We start from the raw sequence: 25,891 nt of genomic DNA, 5'->3' as shown, positions 1-25,891 counted from the left end.
AACAGGAGGCTAAAATGAACTTGTATCCAATTCTAAACGCCTGGTTTTAACAGTGCAAAATTTTAATATGTAGTCTTTGATGTTTGTAGAGGACTCCATCTTCATATCTCCTTCTGTCTTCATAACAGCATCCATAACTACTGGGCACACAATCATCTGCTGCACTGTCTCCTCATCCATTAACTAGGAAAACATTAGTGTCTACATTTTATAAATCAGGAACTGAAAATATAGAAATATTAAGATGTATGCCAAAATCCTAAAACAAATCTGTGGAAAAGCAAGAGCACTTACTGTTTCCTCTGCTTGCTGCTAATACCTAGGACTCTCTGAAAATAAGAAGTTCCAAAATTGATGTCAACTTTATTAAAAAATATATCAGTTTATATTTTAATACTGATAAACCTTTTTACTCACTTGTTAATATCAAAAGCTAATTATTTGTCATAAAATATCTGAATTCTCCATCTCCTTCAAGAAAGAAAAAAGGTTTCCATACCTGTTCATAGATCTGAACCATAGATCCTGCTAGCTGATGTATTTTTGCTAAAGAACCCCAAACAGGGTGATTCTTTAGGTTCTTCTGTAGTACAGGTTCCAAGTAGGCACTATAAATAATTTGCAGTTGTTCTCTTTCTGGATAGCTAAAAAGGAAAAAAAACTAAATCGTTATGGACTTCTTCTATTTAATTAAAACTGAGTTAAACTTATATACACAATTACTGAGAAATTTCATTGAATATCATTTCTATCCAGCAGCTAAGGAAAATTATCATTTTATTGCATTAGGCCACTCTCAGAAATTTCCTAAATAAACTTGTTGATATGATCAAACTTAAAAATAAATAAATAAACTTCAATTTCTCTAACTGTTTAACCAAATAGCACCTTAACATAATGCTGCAGAAAGCAGTGCACTGCAATCAAAATTATCCAACAGGAAACACATTTCAAACACTTCACTACCATCAGGAAGCTGTAGATAGATCCCTCTCAGCTGGACTCTGGTGCCAAGAAGCACCAAACAGCACCAAATCTGACATTCACAAACTGTGAGAAAAGACAAAAACTGGAAGAGCCACATCTTTGCAAACACTAAATTGACAAGAGGTCTTTATAAAGAGAGGCTGAATCTGAGTTCTGAGAGTTAGACTAATTTACATATACTTACTCAATTGCACAGAGACGAACAATAGAAGTAAACCTGGAGGTAAGTTTATGTCTTCCTAATGTTCCTCCAGCTGACATGGAAGCCACAATTTGGATGTTTTCTAAACCAACCCATTCCAGATTTTCATCATAAAATCCTTGATATGTAAGAACCTGTAAAAATTAAATAAATACTCAATTAAAGGAAAGCCAACAGAGCATCATACAAAATAAAATATAATAAAATAGTGAGAAGTATACCATTTATTTCTGCTTTCTTAATTGCCTAAGGTGTCTTACTCTGCACAATTTTGTCATCTGAAGATTTGCAGGACTCCATTATCCTGATCACTAATGAAGATGTTAAAACAGATCATGGATTCCAAGTAGACTCTTTACTACTGATGGTCACCCTCTGGGCCTGGCTCTGCAGCCAGCTTACAAATCACTTCACTATCTGCTTATGTAGCCCATATCAACAGCTTTTCTTGTGAGGATCTTTTGGGAGACAGCATCAGTGGTCTTAGTGAAGTGCAGGTGGACTATATTCACTCTCTATCCCTCATCAAGCATGCTGCCCCTGAGAATCCATGCTAACTGCTCCTGGCAACCTTCTTGTCATTCATGTGTCTACTGCACTGTAACTCATTGAGATGAGCGCTGTCTTTATATATTTATAAATATCAGCCAAATAAAAATGGTATCTTATTTCTGGTTGACACCTCCATAGTCTATTAAAGCACAAACAAAACTAAAGCTAGTATAGGATGCAGGATTTCAACACTGAAATTAATCAATATAGGTATTTACTAAATACATTAAATTATATCCAGTATACTTAAGTCTCTTTATAAATAATAGACATAAGTGCTCACCTGCTGCAGAAAAGCCACGAGAGTGCTAGTTCCCCATTTATCAGGTTTGGGTAGATTGATGTCTTTTAAGTACAAAACAAGCCTTTCACAGTCCTTAGGTCTGTACACTCGCCCAGTGTTTGTGCTGATTACAATGCAAGTTTGACTTAATTTCTGTAGAAGATGTTGAGAAGTAGTCTGTGCACTGCAGTGAACAGTGGCAATCTGAGTGGAGCGCAGCTGAGAAAATGCATAGTGAAGCAGCATCCTAGAAAACCAAGCATGTACATACATACAGGCATAAATAAATTAAAATGCTGTGTATCCAAAGGTATTTTAGAGATTTTGAATTAAGCATTATTAAAAAAATTACAAATTCTGTCAAAAAACTAGGAGTATCTTTTACTTAAAATAGGAACTATTTTTTACCCTTTTCCGCATCCTTCAGGACCCACAAGAAGAAATGGCTGTTTATTATTAATATCTAGCCATGGTCTAAAGTAATCTAAACCTCTCTGCATGTCAGGGGTTTGGATGACTGGAAGTGTTTGGAGATTACTGAAGTCATCAGCTGTCAGATTTTCAGGTTTTTTCAGCTGATACAGCATTAGCTCTCCACTGTCTGTGTCATAATATGTGTCCAGGGGCTTCCTTGGATCAGGAGGAGACTCTTGTGCCCAACTGAAGATCTTTAAAAAAAATAAAAATACAGTTTCTATTAAATCCATACTCTAATAAGATTTCAAGCTAGTCTAAATAATGTTCAAAGAATATTTATGTAAGATCAAATATACAATTATTCTATAGTTTGAGGTTGCCTTTGAAAATTCAATCATATCACGCATATGCTTTATGATTAAGCCCTTAACTAAACAATAATATATTACTCTTCCACTTTTCATAATATAAAGAAATTAAATTGCACTTAGAAAAGCTTCAATATTTTTTTTATATTAGGCTCCCATTCGAAGAATACCTAAGAACACCTCCCTGATGAGGTGCAAAGTCCTGTTACCATTTCAAGTATTCTGAACAGAAAAAAAACCCCACAAAAATAAATCTGAATTACATATACAATAAGTACAGACAATCACAGTCTGCTACAGTGGGTCCTTGCACTAAGCAGTATGGACAAAGGCATTCCACTATCTCTTGGTGCAGGACCAGATTGCTATCTGGGATGGATGCAATGTATCAGTGACACATAAAACATTCCTTCACTTCTCAGCTATCTTTCTACAGAAAACACAAATCAAAATCAAATTAGAGCACAGAGATTACCTCTTTTGCAAATTCTTGTCGTGACTTCATGTTGAGATTGCCACCAAGACCACGTAACAAGTTAATAATAAACTGCCTACGATCAGTACTTCCATGAAGATGAGACAGTCCATTCATCACAGTTCCAACTAAACTTGTTTCTACTACAAAGTCATTCTGAAAATTGAAAGTTGTACTAGATTTAAATATTTTCCTCAATATAAACATGATGTGTTACTAGCATGTTGTTATTACTCATTGCTTTTTGACATTTGCACAACTGAGGAAAGATCTCAACACTGCTATTGTTTTAGAAAACTCACTTGATATTCAATTATTTCTAAGCATTGATTCAGAGGTTTTAATTCCAGACTAAGAGTTCATGTAATTTAGGATAAGCAATCAAAATTTTCCTCACAGATTTTGAGAATCTATAAGGAATAAACATAACTGTACACTGGAAATCATCCTTTTTAACAGATTTTTTATGGATTTTTCTTTTTGGTACCAACGAGAATTTGCAGCCTCAGGAACACCATGTATTTCATTTGAGACTTTAAAAATCAAAAAATTGCCATGGGTAAAAGAACTAGGAGGAAAAATAATTAGAAGAACACAACAGGACAATGTATGTTCCCCAGGAGGAGATAACGCACATCTCTTAAACACTAGAACACTGGCCACAGCAGTTGGGAAGTCTCCTAAAAAATATTTTCAGCACATAAGCTACTTGATGAATGCAAATCCAGCTCCTCCAGAAGGGGAGTCTGGGAAGCATCATTAGTGTGATCACAGCACCAATCCTGACAGAGTAGAAGAAGGGTTTGGACAACTCTTGCAGGAGTATGGTTTGATTCTTGGGGTGGTCCTGTGCAGGGCCAGGAACTGGACTTCAATAATCCCTGTGGGTCCCTTCTAACACAGGATATTCTACAATTCTATAACTCTATCAAAAAAGCACTGAGATTTTTTTTTATTACAGTTCAAAAATTAATCGGAATTATCTATTCAGTGTTGAACAAGAAAAATGGATCATACTTAACAGAAGCTGAAACTTGATTAGGTATTCATTTACCAACCTTCTTTACAACCCAGTTTAAAGCCTTTTCAAAATAGTCCCCAATCCAATTTTCAAGGTTGTATCTGCATTCTTCAGGTTGACTTCTTATCCAAGACTTTATTAGTGCATTAAGATCTGTATCTTCATCACTAAGTCAAAACAAAACAAATTTCAGATAAATACAAGACACCAATGTCTTTAAATAGACTGTTTTAAAGGAAAAACACAATTCCAGAAAGAGTCTGGTAAAATATTTTAACAATTTCTAACCAATATTTGGGCTGTCCAGTAAACACAATGTCTTTTAGAAAAAAATCTGAGGTATTTTAGTGAAAAGTTTATTAGAAACACTACAGAAGGGATATGCAACCTCAAGAAACTTCCTAACCTAAAGAAACTTCCCCAGTGATTGGTTTCCTAAGTGTAAGCAACAAACCAACTGGTCCCTTCACTTCAGAATACCTTTCAAGAAAAGTAAGTATGTGTTTGCTTAAAGTATGTAATACTCCTGTGTCTTACCTCAGAAAGATCATTCCCATTCGAGATATTGTAGCAGGAGAGGCACAGCTAAGGTCATGAGTTTCAAATATAAAGTTGACATTTGAACCAAACTGAATTCTTTCTCCACTGGGCATAGTCAACAACTTGTTGTCATCCAAAACAGAATTCAACGATTCAATCCATTCAGGATCAATATCACCATCACAAATTATCCATGAAGTAACATCTATTTCCAGACACAAAAATAAAATATCAAACCCAAGAAATACAGTTAAAAATATCACTCCTTGCTATCTTAATGTCATTTATTATTCTTCCTTCATCATGACTTACAGTTCTCTGAAGGCACTGCTCACATGCTTTACTTTTTGCTGCCTACTTTTGCTTTCTTATCACAAAATTTGTAAAGAATGTACTGAGGCTTTCGGCTACAATTGCTACCAGAAGTTTGTCCTGCCTTATGCTATGCACAAGCAATAGCAGAGTATAAAGAAGCACTGGAAAAGGAGGGGTGTCAGTAATCTGAGTGTATCGGCCGCACCTGGGGGCTCCCGCACCACGTGCCGAGCACTGTTGGTAAGCACTCCATCAGCCCACTCCCTGGTGTCCATGTCAATGCGGCCCAGCAGCTGGTGCCGAGGCATGGCTTTGGGATTCATGGTGTACTGCTTCACCACTCTGCCAGTTTTACCAAGGGCTGTCTTCAGCATCCGCCAGAGCGTTGATTTACCTCCACCGCTGGGACCTACGATAACTACGCCCATTCTCTGACGCAGCTGCTCGTATAGCTCCAAAGCCTTCTTGATCTAGACAGGGAAAGAGATAATGGCTGTGTGAAACTATAAGGCTAAATCAAATATGTTCTTTTACAGTATTTCTGAGATTTACTTTGCATGTTGACACTTTATATAATTTTGGTTTTTTAAACAATAGATATTAGCAGGTATATTTAAAATTATGATACTAAATTTTATTAAGAAATTCATTTTCCATGCTAGAAGCACTGCACTAAATTATTAATACTAATTGGGCATATTTTTAATGAAAATTTAACAAATCTTCAGTCACAAAACTTCATCCAGTTCTACAATAAATAAAGAAAACCAAGGCAGAGAACTGCTTGTGAAAACCCAATATTCACATATTACATTCTTTCACTGTCCAAAATATTCACTGGCATTTTTACCTGCCTTGAAGGAAACTGTGTGTCACTTGTTCACATCTTAATTTTCCTTGCACTATTTTTCTTTTGATTACATAACTGATGTACCATGCTTCAAACATACATCTAATCTTTTGTGTATATGTGGTTAAAATCTAACTACCAGTTATTCTCACTTTTTTATAGAAGATTTTTCAAAAGGAAACAGGAATTAGTCAAATGAATGTAGCATTAATCAGCTCTCATCAGAATAATGCTCTTTTATTGCTGTAGTTGATGCAACAACTGTTTTCACCTGTGTGCTTATGATTTCCAAGTTTGCTTCTTCAAAGACTTGTTGCAAAGCAGCAGTTAACTCAGCATATTCCACATCTTTAGAATCAGTGCCAGGAAACACATCTTTAACCAGCTCATCAAAACGTGTACAGTCTGCAAATGTAAGCTTTGATGTGGTGTTCAGCCGCAAAGCTTGAACCACTATGTGACTTTCATTAACTGGAAAGAAAAATAAAGACAACAGATCAATCTAAGCTGTGTCCATGTAGAATTGAAGCATAGATTCCAAAATTCCAGTTCATGTACCATTCTACCTGGAAGTTAGGCACAGCCAGGCACACTTACTGTAAGTATGATATATGCCCACAAATGCATCCTATACAGATATGAGGTGGCTATGATGCTTGTCAGATGCAGACCACTTGTTCTGCCAAAATCTGCAAACTTTCTGATATATGCTGTTTAAGCAAATAGGAACCAGTACTTGTCTCCTAAAGCTGTTTGCTCAGCCATTCCACATTAATTTCCTCTCATTTACACCTAAACAACAACTTAAAAAAATATTTTTAAAATGCAGTGACTCAGTCTAGTCCAATATATTTCTATCACTTCTACTATTCTTATATTTGTCTCTGCCAATCTGAATCTAGTGCCATGTGACAACTTTTGCAAAACTCAAATAGAGTCAAAATGGTCTGGTAACTAAAGAATACTGACAGCATCAGAGGATCAACTTTCCTCTCCCAAGCCAAGTGAAAACAAGTCTTTGAGAATCATTTTAAATGATTCCCAAATGAAGTCCTCTAATCTGTGTTCTTATTATTACATAAAAACTCAACCTAGAATATTACAAATCTTTTGTGGTCTCCTAGTGAAGGTGGGCTTTCACAGATATTTTCTTCTTTTCTAAATTGCCTACAGATACAATCTGTAAAAAAAATCTGCTTTTTAAAACACTAGTGAACAAGAAAGCTGGAGTGAACAATATTTTTACAAAATCCTAAAGAATCAGAAGTTTGGTATGGTCAATCTTACCTTCTTGCTTTGCATTGCTTCTCTTCAGCTGATGAAGAAGACTGCCACAGCCTCTCAAAACAGTCTTCAGTGCTCGTAAACCCCAATCATAATGCTGCTGTGGTGTCAGAAGCTCCCTGAATTTAAAAACATTAATATTATGATAAGCTCTTGGTGACAGAATGTGAAATTTTGGGCTGGTGAATAAACACACTTATAATACAGGTTTGGTCAAAAGACAATCTGGCACATATTTGTAGTGTCATCTGAAATGCATTTCAGAAATACAGCAATGACACACAGCAATTTTCAGAGGGTTATACTCAACATGTATTTGTTACTAACCCTAACAGCATTCACTATAACTTCTGATCTTTGCACTCTCTAATACACATAGTTTTAACCAGTCACTTGCATTTCAATAATTTGAAGAGTTCAATACAACACAATGCTTATGAGCATTCATATGCTCACATTTACATTTAGTGAGATACCAGGGGAGCAGCAGTTTGCTCCCTTGAGATTGCAACTGAATTCAAGATATTTTCACATCTCGACCTCCCAATATATTGGACTGTTTTAACTTTGTAAGTTAAAAGAATCGGTACAGAGATTTGCACTGTAAACCATTTAGATTTAAGAGCTACAAGTGAAGAGAATTAGTAATTTTACTAAAGAGGGAAGAGATGGGGTGGCAATATCTTACCTTGCTAGATTAAAAACAGCCACTAATTTTCTGCCCAGTATTTTAGCATCCTTAAAGCCTTCTGAATACAAAATAACTTCTGCAATGAGCTCATTGTCTGGATGAGTCATAGCAACTGGCCTGAAAAGTTGCTTGAGGTTATCAGGCAGTTTTTGTCTTCCTCCATAACCTTTTCCAGCAGGATTCAGAGTGATAAAAATTCCAGAATTAGGATCCATTTCAACCTAGCATTAGAAGTGCATTGTAATGATATACTGTCAGATGAAATAGTATTGAGAAATGCTGGGTAGTTTATGTTTAGTTACAGTAGTCAGTTTTTAAGTGGAAAAGATAATTAAGTTTTGCTGTACCTTTTTGCCAAGCATCTCACATACAGGACTGTGTTTTTTCAATGCATGTTGAATTGTCTGAACCTGCATGGATACTGCAGACAATACAGCTTCCTCAAGTCTATTGAATTCATCAAAACAGCCCCAGGCACCACACTTCACCAAGCCCACAAATATGCGTCCCATCGACTTCACATCAATGCCCTCAAAATTGAAAAGAATGTTGTCAAAATTAAAATAAAAAGAAAATATAAAATAATGTCTTCCCATATACTAAAAAGCATGTCCTTGAAACCATCCACAAATTTCCTATTGCAACTGACAACTTATCAGAATAATTTCCAAAATAATTTTAATACAACTACTACTACTACTACTACTACTACTACTACTAATAATAATAATAATAATAATAATAATAACAATAAAACTTGTTAACTCGGTATTGTAACATTAATATCATTTCTGGAATATAATATTGCTTTATGAAGTATAGGTATAGATATCCATTTCCTAAATAAAACAAAACCATATTCACCTCATCACAATTAAAGACTAATACTTGTCTTCCAAGAATCCCACCCAAGGCCTTTACTGATTCAGTCTTTCCAGTTCCAGCTGGACCATAGGGATTTCCTCCAAGGCCCATCTTCATGGCCTGAGTAAGAGTCAGGTAACACTTATCTGTCAAAGGTGTATAAACAAGTTTTTGGGAAATCCCCTGCAGAAACAAAACAAATTGTATTGATTGGTAGACAGAAAATACTGGCAATTTAATTTCATTAACTATATTCCCAAGTAATTAATTTGATATATAAAGCAACAGCCAAAATTTCTGTATCATTAAGAATATGAATTTGATTACAAAGCTTTCCTGGTTTTTATATCAAATGCCAATGTATTGTTCAGATTTTTTCACAACTACAGATGAAATTGCACTTGGATATATAAAAGCAAGCATATTAAAGAATATGTATATGATAATGCAGCTACTTTGATACAACTTATATTTACCCTATCAGCATCACAAATTTAAATTATTACCCTATCTTTTAATATTTTCTAGGAAATAGCATGTTGAAAGTTTAGAAAAATGGTAACAGTTAGGAGACAATCAGCAGCATGTATGAAATGAGAAAGTGTTTGACTCGTATAAAAGCCACTATGTAAAAATACCATACCTGATATTCATAAGTGTATTGGAGTTCAGCATCTACCATCTGAACATAACATTTTTGGTCATTCATGTAAAATCTCAGCTGTTTCTTCCAAGCCCAGTCTTCAACACTGTGAACCTCAGCTTGATTCAGCTGTTTCACCACATCAATGTTATGAATGATATCAAGAATCAGAGCTTTAAGCTTGAGCTCAAGGATTCCAGATTCTGCAAATAATCACACAAAAGTAAAAATCACACCAGTGTAGCAAAGAAGACACACATTAACCATTCACAATTCAATTGTGCTGTAAGCAGATTTTATTTAGATCTTGATTGAATTATATAAAGGCTTTCTATTTTCTAAATTAAGCAGCATAAAATAAGATCCTGACAAACAGTGTAAATCATGCAACTCCAGTCATTTTGAAGTTAATTTACCTGCCTCTACAAGGTGGGGTGGGGAGGAGGAGGGATGAGACAGATGGAGAGGGGGAGAGAGAGTGGGAGAGGAAAAAAGAGGGAGAAGCTTTTCTGCAAAGCAATTTATGCCAAGAAGCATTAATAGCCACGTCCACTTGGGCAATCAATGTGGACCAACCTGCTGGGTGATCTCCTGAAACCATACTACACACACTCTGGAGATTTTACTCACAAAAATTATGGTGATGTGGAGTGAAAGTTCATTAAAAGATTCGGTGCATTAAGTGTACTCTTGGAGCATATTGTCTAATTTAGTTTCATTGAAAGAAATCCATTTTGTGTTTCTATGCCATTCCATGATGGGAATTAAAGAAATGTTAAGTAAGAATAATCACAACTCACTTCAAAATCCCACCTATTTCCCAAACTAAAACATTAATGTAATGTATTATACAATAGATGAAATCAACACTCCTGTGTAACTGATTACATTTCTCAAACAGCTATAGAAAGAGCAGAGAAAAGGAGCTCAGATAAAGAACCACACTTACAGACCTCTGGAGTTAGGCAATATGAATCCTACTTCTAATCAATATATCAGATGTTTACAGTTCACAAATTGTAAACCAGAATTTAATACAGTAAGCAGCTATGCAAATGTGGTGAAAGATTATCAACTACATATTGAGTGTTTTTATACCTAAGATAAAAGCCACCTCACCTAACCTACAGTGTAGACTTTTTATCTGAAGCAGTCACTCACAGCCTCACCTCTCATCAAAAGAGAGGAAAAAGCACTCTGAGGCGTAACTATTCCAACCCATTCAGACTAGGTAAGATTCAGAAAAATCATGTTTTGAGAATAACTAGCTTATTTTGTTTTTTATTTTATTTACAGCTCTCGGCTGTAATAGGTGACTTTATGTAACTCAGCTTTGTGAATTCAAATTAAGACAGATTTATGTAATTTCTTTTTAAATAAACAATGTCAAATACTACACAACTGCAGTCATAATAAAGAATTACATAGTAATTATCATTTGCATACCTGTACTCCCAGTATCTTCTATGGCACTACCAATGCTAGTATAATGGTCCAGTTTAGCTGTGAGTTCCAATTCTAATTGTGGCAGATTATGGTTTTTGATAGCACTTTCAACATCTTCAGTGAACAGAATTTGTTCTGCCAAGGAAAGAATCTTTGAAAGAGAAAGTTAAAATTATATTTTATAAATACCAAACACATATAAGAACTAACCAGTTTTTCAATTAATTTGCAATTGTTTATTATGTCTGATATTTTAAATATTTTATTGTATAAATTTTAAACAAGGCTGTACATTTGCTATGATTCTAAGAACAAATAAAGCCATCTTAAAACTTGGCAAAATTTTGCCAAAACTTGCAATGTAATCCAAAACAGTAAGTCTTTTCCATTTAGTGGTATGTCAGATTGCCATGTTAAAGACTGGAATATTTAAAATATTTGCAAGGGAATTTAATAAGAGCACATATTTTTAAGAACATCTCTACATGATAAATGAGTAAAATGGATTTGATTTGCATTATTTTCTTCTAAATCTAAACATACAGTTAATTACTTTAAAAAAAACCAACTTATTTGGCAATTCTAAGACTACACAGTGGCATTACTGGACCAACTACTACCTGGGAAGGAAAGAGTGATGGATCAATTGAACCTTGTGATTTTTTTCCAGCATCAACACAGTCAATTAACATTTTCTTCAGGGTCTCCTTCATCTCCAAAGCCAAACTGTTCAGCCACACCTGACAAAGAGACAAATAAACACAAAAATTACATCACAAATGAATTTCTGAAAGATGTTTCAACTAGACTAGGATGTGATTTTCTTACCTCCACATCATTTGATAGAAGAACTTTATTTCTAAGTGGCACAGTTTCTCCTTCTACAGATTTCATGGCAGTTATGTATTTACATTCTTCATCAAAGCTCACACTATTAATGCCTATTAATCAGAAAACATCAAGAAAATTACATATCCTCAAAATCAAACATATATTACTAAGTGTCTAGTCATGGAAAGAGAGGAACTGCAACATATTACTTGGCTTCAAAGAAACTTACGTCTAAATAAGTAAATTTCACAAATAAAGACTAATTCATTACCAGCAAAAAGTTTCTTAAGATGAGACTGGATAACCATAGGATTTGTGGACTGTCCCAAAATTTCTAATAAGTCATCATCTCCAACAAAATAGAATCTTGGAAATGCGGAGCGCTTTTCCTATATAAAAACAGAATAAATCATTTTTTTTTTATTTCAACCCAAGTTTACTGACTTTCTTTATTTAAAAATGCATAAATGTTCACTGTACCTCCAAAAACTCATTCAGAGATTTCTGACACCTTTGAAGCTGGTCAAGTATGGTAGTTAAGGTATTTTTTATTCCAGCACGGGCATTCAGAGATGTTATCCTATTGTCATTCTTAATATCTGACATAATGGATCTTGATAGAAAAAAAAACAATTCATAAATCCATTACAATTTTGATTTAAATATGACATATATAAAGTTAAGTAAATAAAAACTAACACACAGGTAAGTAATATAAACAGCTGATATGTAACTTTTAGGTTTCAGTACTAAGAATGAAACATTCCAGAATTTACCTCAACATCTCACCAATATAATTTAAGAACAATGGTTTCTTGCTAAAATTTCTCTACTCAGGACCAAGAAAATTCAATTCTTGACTTTTATTTCCATTTAAGTCATTGCAACTCAAGCCAAAACAGATAATGGCACACATATTTCCGTATTTCTAAAACCTACTCTATTTTTTATCTTTTTTTATCTTTATTTTATTTTTGTTTGGAACAAATAAACCATCTCTTTCTCCCAAAACTCTGTGTGTACCTTCTTAGTGAACAAAGTGATAGTCTTCAAGGTGATTCATAAAAAAATAATTACATCACCTCTACTTCTTCTGCTACAACTAATCTTGTGTTTTTCTGCCTTGATCACATTACCACCCTTATTCAGATATATATGCTGCTATCATACATGTGTATCATAGGAACTCCTGGCACTGACCTTCTTCTCCATACATATGCCAATTGTTCCATATATTTTCACCAGGTAGAATGTTCTAGACTACATGTAAAAGATACTACAAAAGGTAAGTCACATTCCATAACACTAACCTGAAGTTTTCATCAACCCTGTTAAAACGAGCTTGTTCTTTGGGTAGAGCTCCACGACCAAATATTGGTTCCAAATAGACCCATTTCCTTTGAATTTGGTTTAAATTCTGCAGGTACTCATCCAGGTCAGCTAACTTTTTTTCCCAGACAGACACTTTATCTTCAAAACCTTTGTAATATGGAGAGTCCTTAAGAGACTGTAGAAGACAGCGATGATCTCCAACTTGATTGACTGTGTCCTTCCAGTCTTTAATCAGCCTGATAGTCTTGCCTTGGCTATCTTCATAATCTGTTAACACAAAGACAGCTCCAACTCCCCAGAGTTCAAGCTCACGTAATGCTTCTCTGATTGTGATTTCACCTTGAGCTCGACAATTCAAATCCTATTTAAAAGCAAGAATAGATCTCATGTAAAGCTACAGAGCTTGCAACAAACTCACCATTCAAAAACACAACACAAATTCTACTTCTCTAGTATTAAAGATCTAAGCATATGAAACAACATACACCACATAAAATAAAACAAGCTACAGATCCTGTATTTTAAATTATTCATACCTTAAGTTCCATTGCTTTTTCTATAATGGCATCTGTCACTTTTAATAGATCTCCAAATAGCAAACCCTCAAGTGTAGTGCCTCGGGGAAGACCCAGAAGACGAAAGAGGTCCAACCAATGGTCTGGAGAAAGATGTTCTCCCCTTACATATTTCAGGAGTGGAATTATCATCTACAGAGAAAATGTACATGCAAATCCATCTTGTCATTATGAAAATTGCATCCCTTTGATTATGGAGTGACATGCTATTTAAACAAAAATAAAATTTAAATTCTTAAACTGAGGTACAATTTTTCCTGTTCCTGAATTTAAAGTTTGGGAGTATGATTCTGAAGACAACTCACTGTAAATCTGTGTCTATGTAAGCTGTAATGATCATTCCATTTACTGTAGAGAACTAAAGGTTTACAAAAGTAAGTTAAATGTTCAAAGCAATATTAGAAAAATTTTGTTAAATATTAACTGGTTTCTTGTAAGAAATGAACAGTGAGGTATAGAATAAAGTACATTACCCAGTAATACTGTAACATTTTTGTTTCACAGATCTTTTTGAAATTCACAGAATCACAGAATCATTTGGGTTGAAAATGAAATGACCTCAGAGATCATCTGGTTCCAAGCCCCCTGCTGTGGGCAGGGACACCTTCTACTAGACCGGGTTGCTCAAAGCACCACCCAACCTGGCCGTGAACATTTCCAGGGTAATTAGCATCTTACTTTATACTTGTCCACTTCTTTTTGCAACTTTACTGTCATTACAGTATGTTCTTCCATCTTCCTCAGTCTGTCATGCCAGTTAAACAAAAATTCTTCAAACAGGTATATCTTACTTCTGCATGAAAATCAAACATAAAAAGGTCATAACAACACAGTACTACAACCACACTTGTATACCCATTAAAAATAAAGCAACAAAATGTTACCTAAAAGTAATCCAGTCTTCTTTGGCTTTTTCCTGAAAGCCTTGATAAAACTCTTCATACAGTGCCCAGACTTCTGCACAACTCTGAATATCTTGACTTACAACTTCTGACAATGATAAGTCGGGCTCTTCCAATTTAAAATGATGGCATTCTTCACTGCATAAAAAGATCATTGCATTATGCGTTACATTACTCCACTGTACTTTTATGGATTAAGAAATGGTACCATACAGAAATCATCGTAGTTTTAAAAGTCATTGGCTTTATTGAAGAATATTGCTGCCAACTGCAATTTCCTTATAATCTCCTTCTTGCTTAGAAATATGAGCAAAAACTCTTTTACACAACAACTGACTTCCATATTCTCAATTATTTTCCATTAACTTTCCTTACTTGTTATTTATGAGAAAGGTGAATTAATTTGTGCCCTCAAAATCAAAGCTGGAAAGAAAATAATTTTCAATAGATTGCTTCTCCCTGGTGGTAAAAAGAAAATGCTAGTTTAATTTACCATCATTTACATGCCAAGGTAAGAAGTTAAATAGAAAACTCCATCCTCAAGATCTACAATAATGAGCAGGGACACTTACTGGGAGAGGTGAGCTCCTGTCCACTTAAGCTACAAGAGGCTCTTTTTGGCCCAATGTCCAAACCTTCTCTTAGTGAGAATTTCAAAAGTCAGAATTAAGCCTTTAGTGTACAACCTTCCTTTTGCAAGACCTTAAGAGACGTCTCAATTTATTTATCTAAAAGCATCTAGAAAAATTTAGCTTAAGAAATTCACATTAGGCAAACTCAACAAAAAGGACCCTGAAAAGCTAATGAAAAACATGTAATACAAATTAAATTACTTATAATATATGTTGAGATAGAAATTAGTAAACATTTTCTAAGATACTATTGCTGCAAAAGATCAATACATTAATGAATAAGATGTACAGAGAAATAAACATACATACATGAGTTTTTCTTTCATGGTTTTAAGTTCTTCAAATTCTATCTTTTTTTCCTTTATCATCTGAGCACTTTTCTCAAGTACATCCTGACCACCTGTTTCAATGACATCATCACTTGGCTTTAGCTGATCCCAGCGAGCTTTAAATTTTTCCAGGTCTTGAAGATATATATTGATACGTGAAAGCACATTTCCTTTCATCATTTCTATCTGCAAAGCAATAAGAAAAATCACATTCCTTAATGGATTGTATCTATATGATCAAAATCAAAGCATCAACTTCAAAACAACTTGATCAAAAAACAAACTCAAAAACTTCTTGTATAATATCCAAATAGATAGTTCAACTTTATTCCCCTTGTTTTGTTTTAATTACTTTTTTTTATTATGCTTGTACTTGAGACCTATTCATTTAGCCTATGCTACTTACTTAGGCTTGCTTTCCTTTTATAGCACATAGAAAAACTACTATGTTTGTATAGCAAATTGATATCTTCAGTACAACTTGTACAACAAGTACTTGTACTACAGTACAACAAATGAGTTTAGTAGTTTGCCTATCAACTGGAATTACAGAACTGTGCATAGGTCAGCAAAGTTAAGTGAAAAGAAAATAAAAAGTTTCAATACTAAAAACATAATGAAGAAATAAAAATGTTATCTTTAAACTGTTATCCTCTTTTCCTCTGTTAACCATTGCATTTATAAAGCCATTTCTGTCACCAGGAAGTTGTTTTGAGACAGAACTACAACAGTACAACATTTATTTCAGCATCATCTCAAGGGAAGTTTCCCCTAGTTACTGCTTCAGAGTAAACAGTTACTGCTTAAGAGTCTAAATATTCTTCCTTAGATGGCTCGCCCTCAACTCAATAATGCCCATGTTATTACTGAATGGACAATATCAATGGATTTAATGTAAGAAAAAAGTATTGTTCCAGACATACTCAAAATAATTTCAACATTTTCAGGTAAAATAGTAAGCTTTCATTGCTACCTGTTCAGCAATCATAAGCTGGTGACTTTCCATCATTAATTCAAATTTATCCCATGTAGCTCTAAGGTTACTGATACTGTCCAAACCTGCACCAGCCACAGTTCGTAGAAGTTTGTTTTTATCTTCAGCCTCGTGAAACAGGAGAAAAATCTAAAATCAGAAAGAACAAAAATAAGTGTGCATGTAAAAATTCAGCAAATCCTATTTATCTAAAGCAAATACACATGAATCGCCAATTCTGTATGCCCAGATAATAAGTTTATATACAGCTGCTTTTCTGATACTGCTTATAGAATAATACTAAAACATTTGAAAAAATAGTATCGAAGGTATTTAGAGAAATTCTAAACCTTAATCCTAACATGAGATATACAGAAGTGAATGTAAACTATGAAGGAGGTAGGTGCCACCTTATACATTGCAGAGATCAACTCCATCAAATTGGAGAACAGCAGCAGAGCAACAGAATTCGATAAATCCCTTCCCCCCCTTCCCCTCTCCATTTAAGATCCTTTACTCTATCCCATCTGCCTTACATCCACAGCCCCAAAATTATGGGGTTTCCTCTAAATCCTCTGTCCTATCTATCTTGAGCTTTGTATAGAGCTCTCTGACATTTACTCCTGGACACAAACTACTGTGCTACATGGACTACTGCCCTGACCCTGTGTGACCTCTGCATGATCTTTATTAGTTATTATTAAATGTAAATTTCCATACTAGAAAGAAACAGTCTTATAGCTATTGTTCTGGATAGAATAAAATAGTATCTTACCCCTTCCTTTCGTTCTTGTAGGTTTAAATATTTTAAATTGTCTTCTGCTATTTCTTCTACAGTTTGGGGCCTAATCACTAGTGTTTCCATGGCATCAGTGAGAAATGTAGAAACATCACATAGGTGAGCTACATAAAGATGGAAAACAAAGTTATCATGGAGAGAATATTTGTAGTTTTAAATATCCAAGTCAGACAAATGCACAAGGATAAAGCATTAGTTATAAGCATGCAAAGCATTTGTTTAAAAACTGCAGACTCCAATCTTATCTACTACCTGATCAAAAATTGCACATTTGTGTTTACACATAGCTTTTTAAACATGATCCTGCATTCAGCGTATGACTTAGACTATAAGTATTAGTGTCCCTTCCAAAAATTAAACATAAAAATATGAGGTATTTATTTATATACTTTCAAAGGTTGTATAGGGTGGGTTTTTTTAGGTACACAGATAAAAATAGATGTTAAAATTGTTCTTGGGTCTTTTTTCTTTTTATTTTGGTTTGGGTCTTTTAAACAAGCTAACTAACTAAACCCATCTTGCTTTACAAATTGAAAATACTCACAAACAAACGCCTGAATAAGCTATAACGTTGTATTTATCTACCAAGGTAAATCTCTTTTGATACTGAGAAAGGAGCTGTACAGCTCCAGGAAATGTTCCATGAAAGATTCACCTTTCATTTTATGGAAATAATTCACTTTCTTGCACAATCCTTGTTCTGTGTTTCCTGTGACAGCCATTAGATTTAAAGCAAAAAGCACAGTTGTTCCTCAGCATCTACACTTTCTTCCATTTTGTTCTGCTGTTCCAGATAGAGGTTGACCACCAAAAATACAGAAATGTTTTGTATTCTTCAATACAGTTCTAACAGTTTTGACAATCTAACCAACAAGCAATTCTATGGAGTAAGTCTAGATTATTTTAGACTCTTCACAAAGTATTCAATTTGTAAAAGAAGAATCTAATAGTATATTTTATTACATTTTTTGACACATGTTCAAACACCTAGGAAATTTCGCTCCCTCAAACATTAAATAAATTTTCCTCTCTGAAGCAACAAAATTTTCCTTCAGATAAAAGAAATAAGCAAACCAATGATCATATGTATTATTTTACACTTGTAGCAGATGTGTTCCAAACAAGAGAACAGGGAATATACACAATGGACATCAAAGGGTCCTAGGTTAGGTCTATACTGAAAAAGTAATATTGAGATATACAGAGCTGTAACAGATTATTGTCTGCATTGTGCTTTCTGCAGTTCACTGTGCCCAAAAGTAATATATTTCTTTAAATGAGTATTTACATTAACACAGGTGTGCCCAAGTACAACAGAAATAAACAAAAATAAAAAACTGTTCATTGAAGTTATTTACCTTGAAGAGATTTTCTCAAAGAAACAACTAGAATGTCATACAACTTCTGGATGAAATCATCAATTACAGTTTTCACAGGGTTGCAATTAACAGTCAAACAATCTATTCGGATTGTGCTTTAAGAAAAAAAGAGATTAAAGGACAGCAAATATTCAGTACCATAGTATCATGGTATAACATGTCAGTATCTCTAGATCTATGTGCATCTACAGTTTATCCTGACTTTGCAGTTTAATGAAAAATTTCTCTTATAATTCAACAAATGGAAGTCACAGCTTATTGGGAAAATTACTCATAGTACTGAAATATTTATAAGAATTATACATATATATTTTCAATTTTATAGGGACTGAGATCCAATGCTCTGCTTCTTCAAATAGCTAGAAAATGGCTTGATTTTATATAACCAGTGCCATAAAATTCTGAAAGGCTATTACCATACTAAGAGGAAAAATACTTTCATTATTTGTATATTCATGTCTTTAATTTTCTAATTTCCAGAACATTTTACTAACTTAGCCTTCAGTAGTAAAAACAGAAGAAAAGCCATAGAGAGTCATTTCAAGGCCCTATATCTAATACATCAGTGATCATAAGCAGATACCAGAAAAACAGTAAGAAAAAAGTCTACCTTATTTGATATCTTCCTGACTATCCTCCCACTAATATTTTCAACTCATGGATTTCTTACTAACATGTTGCTTCTGGCTGTGAGGCACATCAGGCAGTTTCTCTTCTATTCACCTCAGTCTGTCCATAAACTCATGGAAATCTTTACTAGTCAGAGTATTACTAGCCAGCAGGTTCTACCAGTCCATTCTCCAGCATGAAAGTCACATCTCTTTTCTTGTTCTAAACATGATTCCTACTAGCTTTACTTTAAAACTCTAACCATACAGTACAATAAGTTCATGTGAATAGTTAAGAATAAAAGCCTAGCATAGCATATTTTAAACTCAAAGTTATAAGAGGCAATCAAATGTTCCAATACAGGAATTATTCATTTCATAAAACTTTTGCTAAATTTGTTCCTAACTGTCAGATATATATTTCATATGTACAGGGCTTAGTTAAAAGATATGTCAAAATATTATGGTTTGCAATATTTCAGAATTAGTCCTGAATTCTGAGGAAGTTTCCAATTATATTAAGAGGAAGTAATTTAAAGTGTTCAGAGAAGGTGACACAGATAAAAGAAAGTACCTAAAAATAAAAAATTAAAATTGAAACATTTAAAAATTACACCAAAATTTTAAAAACACTTGAAATTCTATCTCTATCTTCATCTCTATTTTACTATTACCTTTAAAATATCTGATAGAATATATTATTCAGACAAAAGAAGAGTGTTAGACTATACCTTGGAAGACGTTCTGCTTCTTTCCCTCTTACTTTTAATGCCTTGAAGTTTTTTTCCCAGTCCTGTTTGCTAGAAAGGTGTGTCTTCACCAAAGGCTCCATATCTACTTGGCCAATTACAACCCATTCCTTTCCAATGTAATTTTTTATGCCATGGAAAATAAATATTTTACAGATTAAAATACTGTTTCTCAATAGCATTAAAATACTTTAATAATATTTTCAAGTTGCATTCTCTCTAATCTTTGTGCTTCTTCAATTATCTATATATTTTCTTAGTGCAAAAATCAGGAGGTAAAAAATGGTTTGACATGTTCACATATTGAAAGATATTCAAAACACACAGACTGAAAAGTCAGCTATTATACAGAGCTTTCAAAGGGAACCACACATATTTCAAGTCAGGCATGTGCTTAAGTGATTGGCTTAACATGGATGGATTTGCTAAGCTGTTGCTCGCTCATATGTCTTGAAAAAAAGGACAAAAATGCACAAACACCATTACTCAGCTACTTCTAGAAAGTTCAAAACATAAAATGATACAAATCTAAGGGAAAAAAGGCATGAGTCAGTCCATTATTGAAAATACCTTGAATTGATTAGAAACATCTGCCAGCCTTCTGAACAAATCCTCTGCTTTACTGAAAGCCGTCAGAAATCCATTTGCATTTCTTTCAGTCATGACAGTGAATATAGACTCATCCTCTGCCTCACTTACTCCCCTAAACTGATTTGGAATAGAGATGAATCTCTTCATTTCTCTATAATATCTAGCTCGTACTTCTTCAAAAGGAGGTCTGAATTGCAAGCGACCTTGCCTAGAAAGTGAAACAAATAATAGGAAAACGAATATTTTAATGTCATCTGCACACGAATATTTTCTTTTAAGGCAAAAAAAGATCTAAAGATCTTACTTGAATGTTAGATCAATAATTATCTCTGGTAAATTCTCATTGAGTGCTTCTAAGCCCATTTGATACTGGTGCTCCAGAGCTTTGTAAAGTTGATGATTCCAGTGTTGTCTCCAAGCTTTCATATCACTCGATCTGAAACCCTAAAATTTAGCAATGTTTATTTTTATTTTACTTCTCAAACCATAATAACAAGATGAAATTGCACATGGTATAAAATCTGAAGACCAGGATACTAGTAAAATTCAGTGATCACACAGCTGGAACAGACATGCTCATGGCACCAGGCTGGTCAGAGTTTAAGGACCATCTGAACAACATACTCAAGTTTAATTTTAGATAGTCCTGTGAGCAGCAGGGAGCTAAACTTGATGGTCCTGGTGGGCCCCTTCTAACTCAAGGTATGAGTTTTTGGTTTTGTGACCAGCTATTGCAATTATTGCATTTATTGCATTTATTTCAAATTTATATAGAAATTCTAAAAAATATCCAAATCAAACAGTATCTGTGGCAGATCAACATAAGAAGTGCACTGAGGTTTATCACCCCTTGGTTTACCAGAACCCTCTTCAAGGTTACTCTAAAATGCACAGGACTCTGCTGGAAATAACTTTAAGAGCTGGCTGAATAAGAGATTTAAATCTTCTATTTTCTTATAATATGTAAGCTACCTTTTAATATAAACACTATTTATAAAAATTCTTGTGCATTTCCACAGAACAATGTTAACTAATAAATTACTGTAAAATTTTAGCTCAAAGAATTCAGTTTTTCATAGAAATCTCCTACACTGCACTGTAAGAACATGGTAAAGCCTTATCATACAGACAAGTTCTGTAAATCACAGATAATTCTGAGCTGGAAGGGACTCACAAGGACCATCAAGTCCAACTCTTAAGTGAATTGTTCATATGGGGATCAAACCCATTGGCATTATTAGCACCCTGACTAACTGAGCTAAATGGTCATTTGCAAGTCATGGAGGGATGTGCAGAAGGACAACAGAAGCTAGGAAATAGATTAGAAACCCCTTCCAGCTTCAAAGGTTCTCTTTTTTAATTGGAGATTTTCAGACAGGGCTTTGGAGGCAGTCCAAGGTTGCTTCAGGAAGCTACACAGTTAAGGTCTGCCCTACAATTCAAAGCTGCCAATAGGAGCTCTTCCAACAGAAAGATTCTAGAGATTAAGAAAACCTGAAATTGTCTTAATTAAGCCTTAAGAAAATTATAATAGGGTTTTTTTAAGAAATATGTGACATATTGATGACAACAGCAGTAAGACTATAACATTTTATAATTTTTGGAATGTGAAACAAATATACATTTGGTTAAGTTTTATTGCTTCTACTCAAAGATTTTTAAAGAGTGACTGAATACAGTTTAGGTAACTTTTCATCTGAAAACACTGTATAATGCCAAAATAATTTTCAAACAAATACTAAAGGAAATCTAGATTCTTTTCATAAAATACACTGACTTAAAGTTAAAAATCTGCAAAATAAACTTCAAAAGAAATCAAGCCACATTATTTTTCATATTATCTTGAAAGAAGGAAAACAAAATTTGAAGCAAAATATTATAAAGACATTGCATTCATTTGACTGGCAAACACCAACAAAAGCAATCTGCATTTGTTTTATAAAGGATAATAACAACATATCTATCTAAGAATATAGTCTTTGATTGCTGAAGACTATAGGAAAAACTAAACTTACTTAAATAATAACTCAAAATAACTTACATTGATAATATGATATTTTTAATCAAAATCTTTATCATCTTACACCCTGATATTAAGGGTCTTTTCCAACATCAACAATTCTATGATTCTACTCTAGAAGTTGTCAGTTGATAAATGACCAAACAAAAATATGTTTTTCTCATTATTTCAAGCAGAAGAGTATTTTAATTCCAAATTTTATACATTTGTTTAATTCTGTGTGTGGATCACTCATTACCTGTACAATTTCTTCATTTTACCTTGCATTAATGGCTCACACAACTGATCTACAATACCCGAGGTTTTCCCATCTCCTCATCCAACACCTATCATTGACCAAAAGTTCTTCTCCCATTGCTGATGTGACATAAAAAAATTATCTCCATCCTCCTCATCTGAGATTTTACCTCACATCTGGCATTGACTAGGACACAGATGCTTTCCTAAGACTAAGTAACTCCTTAATCAGAATTAATTCAATCATTCTATCTTTGAGTCTTAAATCTTGATTACTGTTGAAAACTCAAATGTTCACAGTTTGCAGTAGGAAAATCAAACCTTGCCTGTGACTGAAGGCTGGCAAAACCAGTTCTGAGTTCCTGAAGTCCCTCTTTCCAACGCTGCTGCTGCCGAAGTAGATCAATATTCATAAGAGAGATGACCTGTTAAAAGAATTTTAAGGAATAATAAACATACTCATCATCATGTAAATGAAAGAAAGGTTAAGGTATTATGTAACAGACTGCAATTTCATCTGAAAAATTTACCTTTTCAATGAAGTTTGTGTGCCACTTTCTTAGTTTTCTATTTTCAGTGGAAAGCCGTTCAGCAGCAGCTTGGAGTTTTTGGATATAAGCTTCAAGTTCTCTGGGATTATCCCATGTTATTTGGGCTTTTCCTCCAGGGCCAGATTTTGAATGCTTTAAAAACACACAAACTTTGTAACTTTTAATGCCAAAAACAGTCTACCAGCTAGCATTCAAAAGTGATAATATAAGAAAGATGGTTTTATTCCTAGCAAAAAAATGGAGGATCTCCCTTTCCCTAGCTGCACTAGAGACAAAATAATCTGGCAAATCACAGACATGTAGGGGCACAGCATTATAGCTACATTAGTGCACAGGAGAAGGATTAATGGCAGACTCCTATAAGAGTTTGAAATAGGTCAACTGATGTTGAGACTGCTGCTCCACAAACATAAGCAGACATCTATAGACGAGACAAGACCTTAAATGTCTCTCTTGGTCTTTGTTCTGCACAGATCAAAACCAAATGTGACATTAATAACTGCTAATCCACTTCACTTGTTTATCAAGGAATAATTTTTTATATTACAATGCAATAAGCATAGAAAAAGCAGCATAGAATATGCACAGATATCTCTGAAATTAAAAAGACAGAGAGGGGAATTCTTTCACCTTTATTATCTGTTCAAATGCTAGAGCAGATTGTAACATCATTGGCTTTTGACTCCCAATCATTTGTTGATCAATAGAATTGTAGAAATGTGCCACCTGTAAAAAAGAAGAGCTTACATTTAAAAAAAAAATAAAAAGTCTTATGTCATCTTTGCTTTAGCTGTAGGGGTAGCTCAGATATCATGCACCTCAAGTGAAATTGCATTGAAATATAAGCCAAATAAAAAGATATGTGACGTGGAGTGCAATAAAAAAATATAACACCCACCCCAAAAACCCACACATACTTCCTTTAAAATACTTACTAACATATTTTCAGTTGAAAACTAGCAATGGTGAGGACAAGTTGCTACATTTTATGACAATTCCCTTTAGTCATAATTATAAAAATCTGAGACTAAAATCAGGTAATCAACTAATTATTTGTCTTATTTAGTATATTCAAACAGTAATGGGTTTAATACTGTATTTCAAGAGAAGACATATTATGAAATTTTGAAGCTTTTTGTTTTCTTTTATGGACTTAGCTAACTTGTCCAAGACAGAAGTCTCATACAGTCAAGCACAGTGAAAAGCTTAACCACAGAGACAGAAAAGGCAGCACTATAGAAAAGTTCAAGCTGGGAAGTCAGAACACAAATTACTATGGCATAATCTTATACCTGCTTGAGGATGACTGCCTGCTTGCAGAATTTCTGTGCAGTGCTTGCAACATGCTGTATTTTAGTTGGTATAGCAAACCCAAGAGCTGATAGCTGACGGACTTCTCTCAGCAGAGTCACCAAACGATCTGAGTAAAGTATGTTTAATGATCCAGAAACGGGATCCAACTCCATCACAGGGCTGTTAGCTTGGATACTGAACCAAAATCAACCACATTACTGAATATCATTCAATATTGATCCTTTCTTAGGTGCATTTTACCATAATATAACAGCTTATTCTAAACAACTTGATGCCATTCTGTTTTGTCTTTCTATGCTTACCAACATCTTAATTTACTCAGAAATTATTCCAGTAACCTTTCCTTTAATTCAAAGCAAATGAAGATCAGACAGAATTAAGACTGCCTATCATTTTTGCTTACAAAATTTTTCAGGTTTGTGAGGATATCTAATACTTAATTCACAGCTAGACAGTATTCTAAATTTCACTGTACCCATCATAGTCTCTCAAGCAGGCACCTTTACCCACCTCAGTCTACAGCACTGCAAAGGGGAGAGAAAATAATGAGGGAACCAATCTAAGAACCAAAACTTGAACCAATGGAGCATTTTGGTATATTCAGCCAGATGTTAATGAGAACATCAGCTTATCTTCAGATTTTACTCCATTTTTTTTCTACTTCAGCAATGCTTCTACCATAATCCTTTTAAAAATACTTCAGCCTTACTCTTTTTTTGATTTTTTAATCTCTTTTCTAGTTCTCATATCCATTGCATTCCTCTTTGTAGGAACCTACTTCTTTTCTTGTTCTTATAATTAACCACTTCACATCTTTTAAAATCTCACAATAACAAAATTTTATGGTACTAATAAATTTGATGGCTGTTACATATTTTAGTATTTTCATTAAAATAAAAGTTTTCACTTAAGTATTAACTTCTGTATCCTCTGTAACTGTGGACAAAATCTTTTCAGAGGAATTTTGCAACACTCTAAGTTGAAGACAGAAGCTATGTGGCCAATCAACTAAAACAAAAATTGTTTAAATATATTTTAGTATCCCATACAGAAATTTTATTATTTTGGGAAAAAAAAAAATCATGAAGTTTAAATTGATATGCTTACCCTCCTTTCATCTGCCTTATGTAA

The 25,891-nt window shown here is 34.0% G+C and overlaps 1 protein-coding gene across 1 annotated transcript in view; it reads right to left on the bottom strand.

Annotated features, from left to right (window-relative positions):
* The window catches only part of DYNC2H1 (dynein cytoplasmic 2 heavy chain 1), a 141,875-nt gene that overhangs the window by 107,580 nt on the left and 8,404 nt on the right, over positions 1 to 25,891 (bottom strand). The window contains exons 12-45 of the mRNA XM_079331799.1: positions 24,739 to 24,934; positions 24,077 to 24,172; positions 23,426 to 23,578; positions 23,222 to 23,320; positions 20,943 to 21,082; positions 20,618 to 20,846; positions 20,030 to 20,157; positions 18,670 to 18,785; positions 17,288 to 17,415; positions 16,513 to 16,662; positions 15,520 to 15,725; positions 14,561 to 14,716; positions 14,355 to 14,469; positions 13,638 to 13,808; positions 13,080 to 13,462; positions 12,250 to 12,382; positions 12,041 to 12,158; positions 11,767 to 11,879; positions 11,559 to 11,678; positions 10,939 to 11,089; positions 9,493 to 9,695; positions 8,850 to 9,032; positions 8,333 to 8,515; positions 7,983 to 8,206; positions 7,298 to 7,413; positions 6,282 to 6,481; positions 5,366 to 5,630; positions 4,843 to 5,050; positions 4,343 to 4,472; positions 3,285 to 3,440; positions 2,433 to 2,692; positions 2,025 to 2,271; positions 1,172 to 1,323; positions 500 to 644 (exon numbers count right to left, since the gene is read on the bottom strand). Coding sequence (XP_079187925.1) covers positions 500 to 644; positions 1,172 to 1,323; positions 2,025 to 2,271; positions 2,433 to 2,692; positions 3,285 to 3,440; positions 4,343 to 4,472; positions 4,843 to 5,050; positions 5,366 to 5,630; positions 6,282 to 6,481; positions 7,298 to 7,413; positions 7,983 to 8,206; positions 8,333 to 8,515; positions 8,850 to 9,032; positions 9,493 to 9,695; positions 10,939 to 11,089; positions 11,559 to 11,678; positions 11,767 to 11,879; positions 12,041 to 12,158; positions 12,250 to 12,382; positions 13,080 to 13,462; positions 13,638 to 13,808; positions 14,355 to 14,469; positions 14,561 to 14,716; positions 15,520 to 15,725; positions 16,513 to 16,662; positions 17,288 to 17,415; positions 18,670 to 18,785; positions 20,030 to 20,157; positions 20,618 to 20,846; positions 20,943 to 21,082; positions 23,222 to 23,320; positions 23,426 to 23,578; positions 24,077 to 24,172; positions 24,739 to 24,934 — 5,773 coding nt within the window. The remainder of the gene's footprint in view (positions 1 to 499; positions 645 to 1,171; positions 1,324 to 2,024; positions 2,272 to 2,432; positions 2,693 to 3,284; positions 3,441 to 4,342; positions 4,473 to 4,842; positions 5,051 to 5,365; positions 5,631 to 6,281; positions 6,482 to 7,297; positions 7,414 to 7,982; positions 8,207 to 8,332; positions 8,516 to 8,849; positions 9,033 to 9,492; positions 9,696 to 10,938; positions 11,090 to 11,558; positions 11,679 to 11,766; positions 11,880 to 12,040; positions 12,159 to 12,249; positions 12,383 to 13,079; positions 13,463 to 13,637; positions 13,809 to 14,354; positions 14,470 to 14,560; positions 14,717 to 15,519; positions 15,726 to 16,512; positions 16,663 to 17,287; positions 17,416 to 18,669; positions 18,786 to 20,029; positions 20,158 to 20,617; positions 20,847 to 20,942; positions 21,083 to 23,221; positions 23,321 to 23,425; positions 23,579 to 24,076; positions 24,173 to 24,738; positions 24,935 to 25,891) is intronic.

This window comes from Erithacus rubecula, assembly GCF_903797595.1.
Source record: "Erithacus rubecula genome assembly, chromosome: 1".
Lineage (NCBI taxonomy): Eukaryota > Metazoa > Chordata > Aves > Passeriformes > Muscicapidae > Erithacus > Erithacus rubecula.
Note: the sequence above shows the minus strand (reverse complement) of the source record. Positions and strands in the feature narration are given on the sequence as shown.